The sequence below is a fragment of the Carcharhinus amblyrhynchos genome, chromosome 15 (genome assembly GCF_965287045.1).
Source record: "Carcharhinus amblyrhynchos chromosome 15, sCarAmb.v2.hapA, whole genome shotgun sequence".
NCBI classification, from domain to species: domain Eukaryota; kingdom Metazoa; phylum Chordata; class Chondrichthyes; order Carcharhiniformes; family Carcharhinidae; genus Carcharhinus; species Carcharhinus amblyrhynchos.
The window spans coordinates 69,237,370-69,250,508 of NC_137338.1; the positions used below are offsets into that span (position 1 = coordinate 69,237,370).

General features: G+C 42.1%; 1 protein-coding gene across 8 annotated transcripts in view; it reads right to left on the bottom strand.

The window, feature by feature from the left end:
• The window catches only part of mcf2la (mcf.2 cell line derived transforming sequence-like a), a 197,054-nt gene that overhangs the window by 46,386 nt on the left and 137,529 nt on the right, over positions 1 to 13,139 (bottom strand). For all 8 annotated transcript variants that reach the window (XM_080204142.1, XM_080204143.1, XM_080204144.1 and 5 more), the window contains 4 exons: positions 11,482 to 11,570; positions 7,428 to 7,504; positions 5,826 to 5,892; positions 106 to 221 (listed from right to left, as the gene is read on the bottom strand). In XM_080204142.1, the coding sequence (XP_080060268.1) occupies positions 106 to 221; positions 5,826 to 5,892; positions 7,428 to 7,504; positions 11,482 to 11,570 (349 nt within the window). The remainder of the gene's footprint in view (positions 1 to 105; positions 222 to 5,825; positions 5,893 to 7,427; positions 7,505 to 11,481; positions 11,571 to 13,139) is intronic.

Genomic DNA, 13,139 nt, shown 5'->3' on the forward strand with positions numbered 1-13,139 from the left:
GCCCAGTGACATTGTGTTAATGTGATACTGATAACCTCCAACTGACCCAACAAACCCTAGAGAACAATGTTTCACGATTGACACTTGGTTATGTAATGATTCTACCTGTTATGGAAGTCATAGATTTCAGGCATGTTTCCAAATAGCACATCTTTCTTCTTCTGCAGAATCACTGGGATGAATGGAATCATCGAAGGATTTTCCATCTCGGCAGCATACCCCTGGATGATAAAAAAAAAACTGGGATTAAAAACCAAATCAGATCTGATGCTGACTAGCAGAGACTTCCTGCAAACAGCCATTACACAATAAGACCTCGTCAGTTTATTCAGACAATTTCGTTTAGACTTTCTCACTTACAAGTGAGAAAGGTCATACATGTAGACTTACAAGTGAGAAAGTTATGTCAGGGCTACTTGAGGTTTTATTTCAGCTTTCCTGCATCATCTTTGTGACTGGATTACAGGTAGGCTCATCTTGGTTGGAAGTTAATTTGAAAGATAAAATGCATGCTAACCTTTGAGTACATTTTCCACAGTTATTAGTGTAATTAAGTAGTTTGCTAAGCCCTGTGAATTAACGTAAAAACAGAAGAAACAGGAGGAGGAGTAGGCCATTCGGTCTCTCAAGCTCGTGCTGCTGTCAAAGCTAATTTGATTGTGAGCTTTTCTTGCCTGCCCAACCCATCTAAACCCATAGCTCAAAAATCTGTCTTAACTCAGCTTTGAATTCAATGACTTAGCCTCCACCGCTGTCTGGGCTACAGAATTCTAGTGATTAATGACTTTCATTTGCATTTTTAAACGGGAAACTCTTTATTTATAAACTATTGTACCCTCAATTTCCCCATTACGAGAAACATCCTCCCAGCATCTATCCTCTCAAGTACCGTCAGAATCTTGTGTGTTTCATAAGATCACCTCTCATTCTTTTGAACTCCATTGAGTACAGGCCCAACCTGTTTCCTCATAAGACAATCCTTTCATCCCAAGAATCAACCTAGTGAAACTTCTCGGAACTGCCTCCAATGCAAGTATATCCCTCCTTAAGTAAGGAGACCAAAACTGTACACAGTTCTCTAGGTACAGTCTCACCAATGACCTCTACAGTTGTAGTAAGACATCCCTATTTTGATACTTCACTTCACTTGGAATAAAGACCAACATTCCATTTGCCTTCCTAATTACATGCTGTACTTTGATCCTAATCTTTTGAGATTTTTGTACTCGGCATGGTTTGTATCACAACATTTTGCAGTATCTCACTATTTAAATAACATTCTACCCATGAAAATGGGCAACTTCATATTTTCACACATTATACTGCAACTGCCAATTTGTTGCCCCTCACTTAACTTATTTATATCCATGACTCACTGTGTCTTCCTTAAAATTTCCTTTAGTAGCTACATTTGTATCGTCAACAAATTTGGCTAAAGTCGTTCCCCTCATCTAAGTTATTAAAATTTGTTTTAAATAGTTGAGACCCTAAAACCTGTGGTGCTCCACTAACCACAGTTTGTTTAAAGTGAAAATGACCCTTTATTCTGACTCTTTTTCCTGTTAGTTAGGCAATCCTCTAGCCATGCTAAGATATCACCACACCACCAGCTGTTATCCCATGCTGTCACCTTTTAGTTGGCACCTTATTGAATATCTTTTGGAAAACCAAATACATTGGCTGAGTTTTTGCATCCCTGCAATATGGGCACAAAAGCCGCGAGAGTCAGAAAATGAGAATGTTCCTCCCCCGTGCCGCCAGTGTCATAATGAGGGTCCCACCCAGAAAGGTTTCATCACTTTAAAGGGCTTTCATGCCGTACATTCAGATGAATTGGATGATCTCCTATGAGACTATTTATAGTCAGTAGACTAGTAAGTATTTAAAAACTCTGCGACCAGCCTGAACAAGTATTCCACTACAGTGACTGACTTCATTAGTAAATGTGTAGAAGACTGTGTGCTGAAGAAACAAATCCGCATGTTTCCCAACTGGAAACCATGAATGAACAGGGATATCTGCTGCTTGCTGAAGTCTAGGTTTGAGGCATTCAAGTCAGGCAACCCTGACCTATACAAGAAAGCCAGATATGCTCTAAGGAGATTCATCAAAGATGCCAAGCTAGAGACCCAGGCTGTCTACATGGATCCCCGCCAACAATGGTAAGGTCTACAAGATGAAGGCATGTAAAATCACCAGCACCAACACACTCTTCCCTGATGAGCTCAATGCATTCTATGCCCATTTTGAGCAAGAGGTCAGCGAGAGCATGCTCTCCACCCCGGAAGCCTCAGATGAACCTGTATTTGAGGTCGCCATTGCAGATGTCAGAGCAACCTTCTTGAAGGTCAACCCACAGAAAGCAACTGGCCCGGATGGGGTACCCAGACGAATGCTCAGATCCTGCACGGACCAGCTGGCGGGGGTACTTACAGACATCTTTAACCTCTTCTTACAATAATCTGAGGTTCCTATCTGCTTCAGAGATGTGTGGGTTAGGTGGATTGGCCATGCTAAATTGCCACTAAGTGTCAGAGGGACTATCTAGGGTAAATAATGGGGTTACAGGGATAGGAGCTAGGTGGGATTGTGATCAGTGCAAACTCAATGGGCTGAATGGCCTCCTTCTGCACTGCAGGGTTTCTATGATCTTTCAAGAAGATGACCATCATCCCGGTACCAAAGAAAAGCCAAGCAGCATGCCTTAATGACTATCGTCTGGTAGCTCTGACATCCATCATAATGAAGTGCTTCGAAAGGCTAGTCATAACACAAATCAATTCTGGCCTCCCAGATTGCCTGGATCCACTACAGTTTGCCTATTGTTTCTACAGCTCCACACTACAGGCCATCACCCCGGCCCTGCACTCAACCCTGGAACACCGAGATAACAAAGATATCTATGTCAGAGTCCTATTTATCGACTACAGCTCAGCTTTCAACATCATTATTCCTATGAATCCCATCTCCAAATTGTGCGGCCTGTGCCTCTGCTCCTCCCTGTGCAATTGGATTCTGAACTTCCTAACCAACAGACCACAATCAGTAAGGATAGGCAATACCACCTCCACGATCATCCACAACACTGGTGCCCCAAAAGGTTGTGTGCTCAGCCCCTTATGATACTCCTTGTACACCAATGGCTGTGTAGCCAAATGCTTCTACAACTTGATTTTCAAGTTTGCTGATGACACCACTGTAGTGGGTTGGATCTCAAACAGTAATGAGATGAAGTACAGGAAAGAGATAAGAGAATCTGGTGCAACAACAATAATCTCTCCATGTCAACAAAACAAAGGAGGGTGTCCTCCTATGTCAACACTATATTTAAGAAAGCCCACCAACATCTTTACTTTCTCGGAAGACTAAGGAAACTTGGCATGTCTGCTACGACTCCCACCAACTTTGATAGATACACCATATAAAGCATTCTTCCTGGTTGTATTACAGTTTAGTATGGCTCCCGCTCTGCCCAAAACCACAAGAAACTACAAAAGGTCATGAATGTAGCCCAATCCATCACAGCAACGAGCCTCCCATCCATTGACTCTGTCTACACCTCCCACTGCCTTGGCAAAGCAACCAGCATAATTAAGGACCCCACGCACTCTAGACATACTCTTTCTGCCAGGAAAACGATACAAAAGTCTGAGGTCACGTACCAACTGACTCAAGAGCAGCTTCATCCCTGCTGCCAACAGACTTTTGAATAGGCCTACCTCGCGCTAATTTGATTTTTCTCTACATCCTAGCTATAACTGTAACTTTACATTCTGCACCCATTCCTTTCCTTCTCTATGAATGATATGCTTTGTCTGTATACTGGGCAAAAAAAAAAATACTTTTCACAGTATGCTCATACACGTGACGATAATAAACCAAATCAAATGTGGTGCACTGAGGGAGCACCTAACCAGCACACCTTTCAGACTCTGATAGGAAACTGGAGTGCCTGTAGGAAACCGTGCAGACATGGGGAGATCATGCAGATTCCACACACAGTGGCCTAATCTGGGAATTGAACCCAGATCCCTCGCATTGTGAGGCACCATGCCACCCCCAAATACAATAAAAGATCAGTTTCTCCTTACCTCTGTCTTTGCTTTTATACTCAATGCCTGCCCTATAAACCCAGGATTCTGGATGTCGTCATTTTAACCACTTGCTCAATCTGCCTGGCCATCTTCAGCAATTTGTAAACGTATACTTCCAGGTCGCTCAGTTGCTGCACCTTCTTTAGCATAACTCTTGTATCCTTTATTCCCCACTCTCCCCACTAAAGTGAGCCACTTCGCATTTCTCGGCATTAAATTTCATCTGACTCATGTCCACCCACTCCGCCAGCCTTGATGTCCATCACACTCCTCCATAAGGCTCATAACATTTTCACATTTTGAGTCATCTGAAAATTTTGAATTATATTTGCAAGCCTATGTTACCTTTTCATCATTTAACCCCCTGTGCTTCTACACTTCATAGACTGTCTCTGTTTGCTCTTTCCTCTGGGTCCTCCTTTTCTCTGCCTCTATCATTGTACAGAACCTTGTTCCTTTTCTAATTCTTTTCAATTCTGATGATGAAAGTTCATCGCTCCACAGGTCTATGTCTCTAATCACAGATGCTGCCCGGCTTGCTGACTCTTCCTGTTTTGATTTCAGATTTCCAGCATCTGCAGTATTTTGCTTTTAGCGAAGACTTATTCCTTTGACTACCTTTAAAAAGGATGAGGAGCTTCTCTCTTGACTTCATTATTCCAAGGTACTCTGGACTCGCATTGCCTCTTTCAACCACCATAAACCTTAGCTATATACAACTTAATCCAAAACTCCACTGTCTATATCCTCACATCCAAGTCCTGTTCACATTTACCCCCCCCATGTTCATAAATCAACATTGGCTCCCACTTATGCAATTCAGTTCATTGTTTCCAAATGTCTCCATGTCCCTCTTTATCTCAACAACCTCCTCAAATCCTCCACATGTTCGATTTTCATTGTTCCATCATTCATGGCTGTGTCTTCAGTTACTGAGGGTCCTTTGACTGGAATACCTCTCAGACTCTCATCACCTTTCTACTATCTTTCTTTATACTCTTCGTGGCCTGTGTGGGTTCCTCTGGGTTCTCCAGTTTCCTCTCACAGTGCAAAGATGTGTTCGGTCATGCTAAATTGCTCCCAAGTGTCCAAAGATGTGTGCAGAATAAGGTAGGGGGAGTGAGCTTGGATAAAATGCTGTTTCAGAGAGTTGGTGCAGACTCAATGGCTAAATGGCCTTCTTCTGCACTGTAGGGATTCTATGATCTACTTCATTGACAAAGCTTCTGACCATCTGGCTTAATATCCCCTCTCATGACTCACTGTCAAATTCTGATTCATAATGGCAACTGTGAAGTTGTTCAATAATGTTAAAAGCACTATATAATGCAAATACTGTTGTTGATGTTGTAGGTAGTAAGATGGAAAATAGAGCAAGCTGATTGCTTCACTGCAAGTTAACTCTTGCTGTTAGTGAGAAACAACAGTAATTAGCAGTGCTGCCTTACAGTGCCAGGGACCTGGATTCAATTCCAGCCTTGGGTAACTGTGTGGCATTTGCACGTTCTCCCTCTGTCTGCGTCGGTTTCCTCCAGGTGCTCTGGTTTCCTCCCCCACCCCAAAGATGTGCAGGTTAGGTCATGCTAAATTGCCCCTTAGTGTCAGGGTACTGGTAGGGTAAATACATGGCATTCTCAATGCAGGCTTGATGAGCCGAATGGCCTCCTTTTGCACTGTAGGGATTCGATGAGGAGATTAAGGACAGCAGCATTCATTGCAAAAATGACCTACCTCCAGCACACAAAGTAGTTCTTCCACGTAGGCCCTTTCTGTTTCAATTAGCTCGTTCATGACATGACTGTGGAAGAAAAAAAAAGAGATAATCTTGCCACTTTTCTTACAATGGGATAGCAAGAACAACATAAATCAGTGAAAAGATGCACTAGTTTGCCTGCATGACAACAATAGCTGGAATTCAAAGGGTAATTCATTCTTTGTGAAGCGCTATTCTTGTGTCGATTGTAGTCAGGCACTAAGTTTAAGAACTTCTAAACGCATCACTTGATAAAAATAACCTTGAATTCTAGCAGTAAGAAAGCACATTGTTGTCTAAGATGCCACTTACACAAACATTACTTCATAAGAGATTCAGCTCTATAAAACTACAACTTAAAAAAAAATCAACACTCAAATCCCTTATCATTATGCTGAGAACACAGCCTCGTCTTGCTACATTCTGATCTCAAGAATTTCCATTATTACCCTATACCACTATATTACTTTAATCATTATTGATTTCAAATGAACTCAAATTCGCCAGCACTTCCAAACCCTTGATATCTACCATCTAGAAGGGCAAGGACAGTAGAATGTGAGGACACTACCACTTGGACGATCCCCCAAATCATATACCTTCGTTATTATTGGATCAGAATCCTGAAACTTCTAACAGCGTCTGTGGCTGTCCCTACACCACATGGACTGCAGAGGTTCAAGAAGTGGTTAGCACTGCTGCCTCGCAGTGCCAGGAGCCGGGTTCAATTCTGTTTTGGCTGACTGCCTGTGGAGTTTGTATGTTCTTCCTGTGTCTGCATGGGTTTCCTCCTGGTGGTCCAGTTTCCTCCCACGATCCAAAGATATGCAGGTTAGGTGGATTGGTCATGCTGAGTTACCGCTGGTGTCCAAAAATGCATAGGTTAGGTGAATTAGCAATGGTAGATTTATGGTTATGGGGTTAGGATTGGGATGTTCTTTTGGAGCACCGAATGACTTCCTTCTGCACTTACAGGGATTCTATCTTTCTAAGATGTCTCACACCATCACATTCTCAAGGGCAATAAGAGATGGGCAATAAATGCTGGCCTAGCCAGCTTTGCTCGTAATGCATCCTTCTCTTCACATTTGCTGAGGCAGGTCAGGCAGTCCCTTGGGTGCACCCCATCTTCACTGAAAGAACCCTCAGAACAATTCATTCATCGGATCTGGACTCAGCTACTTCGATGTTGGAGGTGAAAAACTTTAAGGTTCTCTTTCAGCTGACTTTGTTAAAGGTGAATTTTGTTTCACTAACTATTAAATTTCCTGATGAGTTAGCCTGGAGGGTCAAGCAGTTGACTTTGTGTGTACATATTTCCAAAAAGCATTTGATAAAACTGTTATATTACAGGCTTGCCATCAGAGTTAAAATCCATAAAATAACAATGACAGTGATAGAATATGGATGTCAAGTTGCCTGCGTGGTGGAAAACGAAATAGACAGAGTTTAAGGGAAATTATAGACCAGTGGCGAACAGCTTGTAGGATAGGCTATAGAGCAGAGATGTACAGAGATTCCTTTCACTACTTAGCATCTTTGTACTATCACTCTTTACCAATACAAGTTGTTACTCTCACCTTCTTAATACTGCAAGGTTCTCCTCATCATCAGAAGAGGAACATTTTCTTCCTTCACCATGTTCTTTCACCTCAATCTGCAGTGAGAAGGAAAACTTTTGAATTCAGCAAATTGACTGCAGTGTCATTAAATGTCAAAGACATGAGCATAATGTCGCATTACAACACCTCAGAGAATACTATATACTCTAATGAAGATGAGAATGAAATCTTCCAGCTGGATACCAATCAGGCCTAACAGTCGATGTGAAAATTGCATTAAGTAAAATGAGAGTGGTTCACTCTGATCAGTAACATGTGTTTTCTCTGAATGAAGTATGATGTGAGATGCCAGCATTAGACTGGGGTTCACAGTCTCACAAGAAGTCTCACAACACCAGGTTAAAGTCCAACAGGTTTATTTGGAATCAAAAGCTTTCGAATTCATCAGGAATTCAACTCATCTGATGAAGGAGCAGCGTGCTGAAAGCTTGTGATTCTAAATAAACCTGTTGGACTATAACCTGGTATTGAGTAAAGTAGTTACTTTACAAACAATGTGGATAAAGGAGAACCTGTAGATGTGCTGTACTTTGATTTCCAGAAGGCATTTGACAAGGTGCCAAATCCAAGATTACTACACAAAATAGGAGTTCATGGTGTAAGGGGTGGCATATTAGTATGGGCAGAAGATTGGTTAGCTAAAAGGAAGCAGATTCTCTTGGTGAGACCACATCTAGAGTACTGTGTACAGTTTTGGTTTTCTTATTTCAGAAAGGATATAATTGTTTTAGAAGCAGTTCAGAGAAGGTCCATTCAACCAATACCTGGACTGAGGGATTTTTTATCTTATGAGGAAAGGTTGGGCTTGTACTCATTGGAGTTTAAAAGAATGAGAGGTGATCTTTTTGAAACATATAAGATCCTGAGGGGATTCGAGAGGATGTTACCGTGTGTGGGAGAGAATAAAACAAGGGGAAACAGTTTGAAAATAAGGGGTCTCCCACTTGAGATAGAGATGAGGAGAAACTTCTCTCAGACATTTGTCAATCTTTGAAACTTTCTTCTCCAGAGAGTGGTGGAGACAGGGTTAAAAAATATTTTTAAGTCAAAGGTAGATAGATTCTTGACTAACAGTGGAGTCAAAGATTATCGGGGTTGGGGGGGGGGGGAATGGTTGGATAAGAATGTGGAGTTGAGGCCATAACTGGAACAGTCATTACCTTATTAAATAGTGGAGCACACTAGAGTGGCCAATTGGTCTCCTCCTACTCTTTTGTTTGCATCCTCTTTTTCCTGTAGGTTCTAATCTGCCCATTTGTGGTACATGGCAGATTTAACAGTGGATATGGCATTATTTTCACACACTGAATTTCTACCATTTTCAATAATTTGGTACATTGCATTGTGTCCATAAAATTTTGACTAGTTAAATACACTTGCTATGAAACTTACTCACCGACCACTGCTTAATCTATTGAATTCTATTCAAAGTAGAATTCCACAAAGTTCCATTTTTGCCAGGGGAGGTATATCAAACGTACAATGGGTACAGAGGAAGCTGGGCACAGCTGAGGGAACTGGAAAGGAACCTCTATCATTTCCATGGTTCAACCTCATATAAATGAATGTAGCGAGCTGCTGGGGAAGTTTAATGATTGAGAGAGTGGAACATCTGGCAAAGCAGTAACTTCTCTGTTAATGTAAGCCTACTTATGACACTAATAAATAAACTCTAAAAAAAATTCTAAAGGGAGGCCCAGCATCTTGTGGAGTGATGCTTTGTTTAATGGGTGACAGCAACCAGCAGGATCGGACTGCAGCTACAAACTGATTCTGAGCAATATGTTCCGATTACGTCAGGCAGTGAGGAGAATACTGATTTGATAAGAGAGCAGCAGGAAGGAGGTCCCCATCCCAACATGGGTTCCACTTCAAATCTGCCAACATCAGGAGAGGCAGAGAATAATGTCAATGGTGCCAACCTATCCCCAAGACCTAATCTGATCAAGATAAGACACCCCAGCACATCTCATTCTCTATGCAGCCCTGCATGGTCCTACTTCACCAGTGGAGCCAATCCCTCTTCCTCGTTGCCCATTGCCTTCTACAGTCAGCAGGGAACACCTCTGCTTCGCTTCAGACCCTCAGTACTTCCTACTGAGCTCACAATCCTTTCCCTCACAGCTACATCTCCTGCCACTTTCTCTTGTCATCCATATGAAGCTAAGCTGCCTCATACATCTTGAAAACCCTTAGACTGGGCACAGATGAACCCACTGGCATTCTTCTCGCAGGAGAAACAGGAGGTAGGTGGCCAGCAGAGGAGGATTTGCAGGTGCTGACACCATTGGAAGACAGCATTATTATATACTTAAGTGGCTGCATGATTGCTTTAAGCATCAATCACATGATTTGACAGTGATGTCATTAGGGTGCTTTACAGGCTTCTGTCTTAATTTCATTTTCTGTACTGTGCAGACATTTTTAAATAAACCTGTATTACTTTGAATGAACATGTACAAACAACATCTTCTTTTACAAAAACAAGCCTACAACCCTAGACACAGTTAGGACATTACACCATGTACACTGGCAGTTAATGGACACATAACATCAGAAAGGGTCAGACTGGAGAACAGCTGGGAATCCTCCCTTTTCTCTTCCAACCTTATCTCAGGATTTGGAATGCAAGTCTGAAAATGACGGAGGCAGATTCAATTGTAGCTTTCAGAGGAATTCCAAAAAGCACCTAAAAAAGGAAAATGTGCAGATTTACAGGGAAAGAGTGGGACTAGCTAAGCCGCTCTTGCACAGAGCCGTTATGGAACCAGCAGGCTGAATGGCTTATTTGTGTGCTGGAGTTTTCCAATGATCTAACGACAAACTGGCTAAGCAGCAAAAAGAAACATCACTTCATACAAGCAAGATGCTTCGCCAAACATTTTGCTGTTTTGCCTGAGATTATCCAAGGATCTTTAGATATCATTGAAGCAATCTTGTCATATCTTACAGCAGCTGCAGTTTGTGCCAAAGAGCAGGGATTAGTAACGTGGGTTGAGACAATGAAGGTGTTCAGGGTTGTAGCTCCCTCATTTGCTGGCAATTTGAACCCACTGAAGTGGCCCCTGCCTGTTTCTGTTGAGGAGTTCGGCTGCTCAGAGATTGGATCCAGTGGAATAGCTGTAAATTGGCAGTAAATCATGGCTGCATGGAGTGGTCATTTGAACTGCACCACCTTGTTTGTGCTCCAGTCCAAAAATGTGACAGCAATGACCACAAAAATCACCCATTACAGAATATTAAGGATCCTGACTTTTACATAGAACATAGAACATAACAGCGCAGAACAGGCCCTTCGGCCCACGATGTTGCGCCAACCAATTAAAAAGCAATGACTCTCAAACCTAAACCAATCCCTTTCCATCCATAAACCTATCCAGGGATCTCTTAAACACCCCCAAACTAGGCGCATTTACAACTGCAGCAGGCAGGGCATTCCAATCCCTCACCACCCTCTGGGTAAAGAACCTACCTCTGACATCCGTCCTATATCTACCACCCCTTAATGTAAAGCTATGACCCCTCATGCTAGCTTTCTCCATCCGAGGAAAAAGGCTATCACTGTCCACCCTATCTAAACCTCTAATCATCTTATATGTTTCAATAAGGTACATCTCCCTTACATCTCCCTTCACCTTGTGTTAAATTAAATTGTTTTCTGTTATCATCTGCTACCTGCTGAGGACAAGGCTTCCCTACAAATTTTGCATTCCTATCATCCATTCCTTAAACAGTTGAGCAGAAGGAGGTGAGATTCAAAAAGGATAATGCACTTTTCCAGTTGTTCACTTCCATGTAAATGGTTCAGTGACCACTCCAAGCAGCCATAATGTCTGGGAGGTCACGGGAATACAACCAAGTGAGGTGGCTGGCCAGAAAACCATTGGTGCCCAACCAAAACCAGTCAACTAATATGCAATGGGTACATGTCAGTATTGCGACATGTAACCATCACAGTAACACATAACTCAAAGCTAACAATGCTCTTTGCTTTTGAAATTCAGGAGTGTACCTTTGAAAGACTTTTGTTCTTTTTGAACAGATTAATCTGAGTCACGTTTGCTTTGTGGCTGAAGTTGGGATCTTGTCCTTTCCTGTGATCTGAAAGATAAAAATACAAGTCAAAACAAAACTTCAGACTGTTCTTACAAAAAACACATTTCAATGGGAACCAGTTTATTGTTCTCAGCAATGCTACAGCCAAGCTGGCTAACTTTCCATTGGTAAACTAACCTGGTTAGCTAATTTATTGTAAAATGAACCTGACCTGGGTAACTATCAATTGCAGAATTAACCTAGCTAACTATCCATTGGTAAACTAACTAGCCTGGGCAACTAACTATCTATTGGTAAACTAACCTGGCTAATTATCCATTGGTAAACTAACCTGGTATCCACTGGTAAAGCAGCCTGGTAACTAACCTGGAATACCAACCAACCAGCAGGAGAATCACTCAAAGGAACCACCAATCGCAGTAACCTTCCAAAGGTATAATGATTTGCTTAAGCAACAAGACAGCAAACCTGAACCACTCCATAGGGAGTGTCAAACTAGGAAATCCTGGTCATGAAGAGGTGGCAATGATGATTGTTACGCGGTAAATTGGTGCATTTACTGGTTGATTCATTTAATTCCAAACAACATGAAAGTGTAATGAATAAAGTGAACTAGCTGCTGATATATATACCTTGAGCAGGAGAGCACAAGGCAGCAATGATTAACAGATAGTTATGGACAGAGCACAGTGGGATTATAAAAAGACCATTTCAGCCACTTCATAACTGATTTTCTTACATTCCCTGTGGTTTTGATGACCAATGTGATCAACAGACATTGACCCTAACTGGCACACTTACCAACCCGCCAGTAAGCATATCTCCAGATTCTGCTGCATATGCGGGCTAGTGAAGCATAGGGTTTGTCTGTCTAAGTCTCTAGTTGTCATTCAGACAGAGCCATGCAGACTGAAGCATTTAGATGAGCACTTGCAATGCCATTGCAGACAAAGCTACGGACCAAGTGCTGGCAAATGGGATTAGAATAGATGAATACTTGATTGTTGGTGCAGACACGATGGGCCGAATGGCCTCATTCTCTGCTGTAAAACATTATGACTACAGCCATCTGGCAGTGACTCTGAGTGCTAGGCTTGCACATCCAGTGCCAATAATTGCCAATCTGTGGCCTGAAGCTCATTGCACCTCCTGGCAAACATGTTGATGGTGCTGTTGAGTGACAAAAGAGGACAGCCCTCCTCATTTCATCCTCACACAGCAGACAGGAGGGGGAGAGGGGGTCAGTGTGCTGGGCTGTTACCATTTGCTAGTACCTCTGGTTTCCTGTCCCAAGATTTTTGTCCTTTGATTCTTATGCCTGAAGAGACACGTGACATGTAAGCTACTGGGTTGCCATGCATGTACTTTGAGGTTCTCCAGAGCTCTCACTACTTTTGTCCCTTTATTTACCCTGTCTATTTAATTTCAATTTATTTGCAATTTTCTACTTGGCCAACTTGTGTTTTGTCTACCCATCCAAAGTTGTATTTTAATCAAATGCTACTGAGCCCCTTTCTACCCAAATCAGCAACAAGAACATGTATTTATATAGTTTCTGTGATGATACCACGCCTTTAAAAAATGTATTTATAGCATGTTTCTTATAAAGAGTAT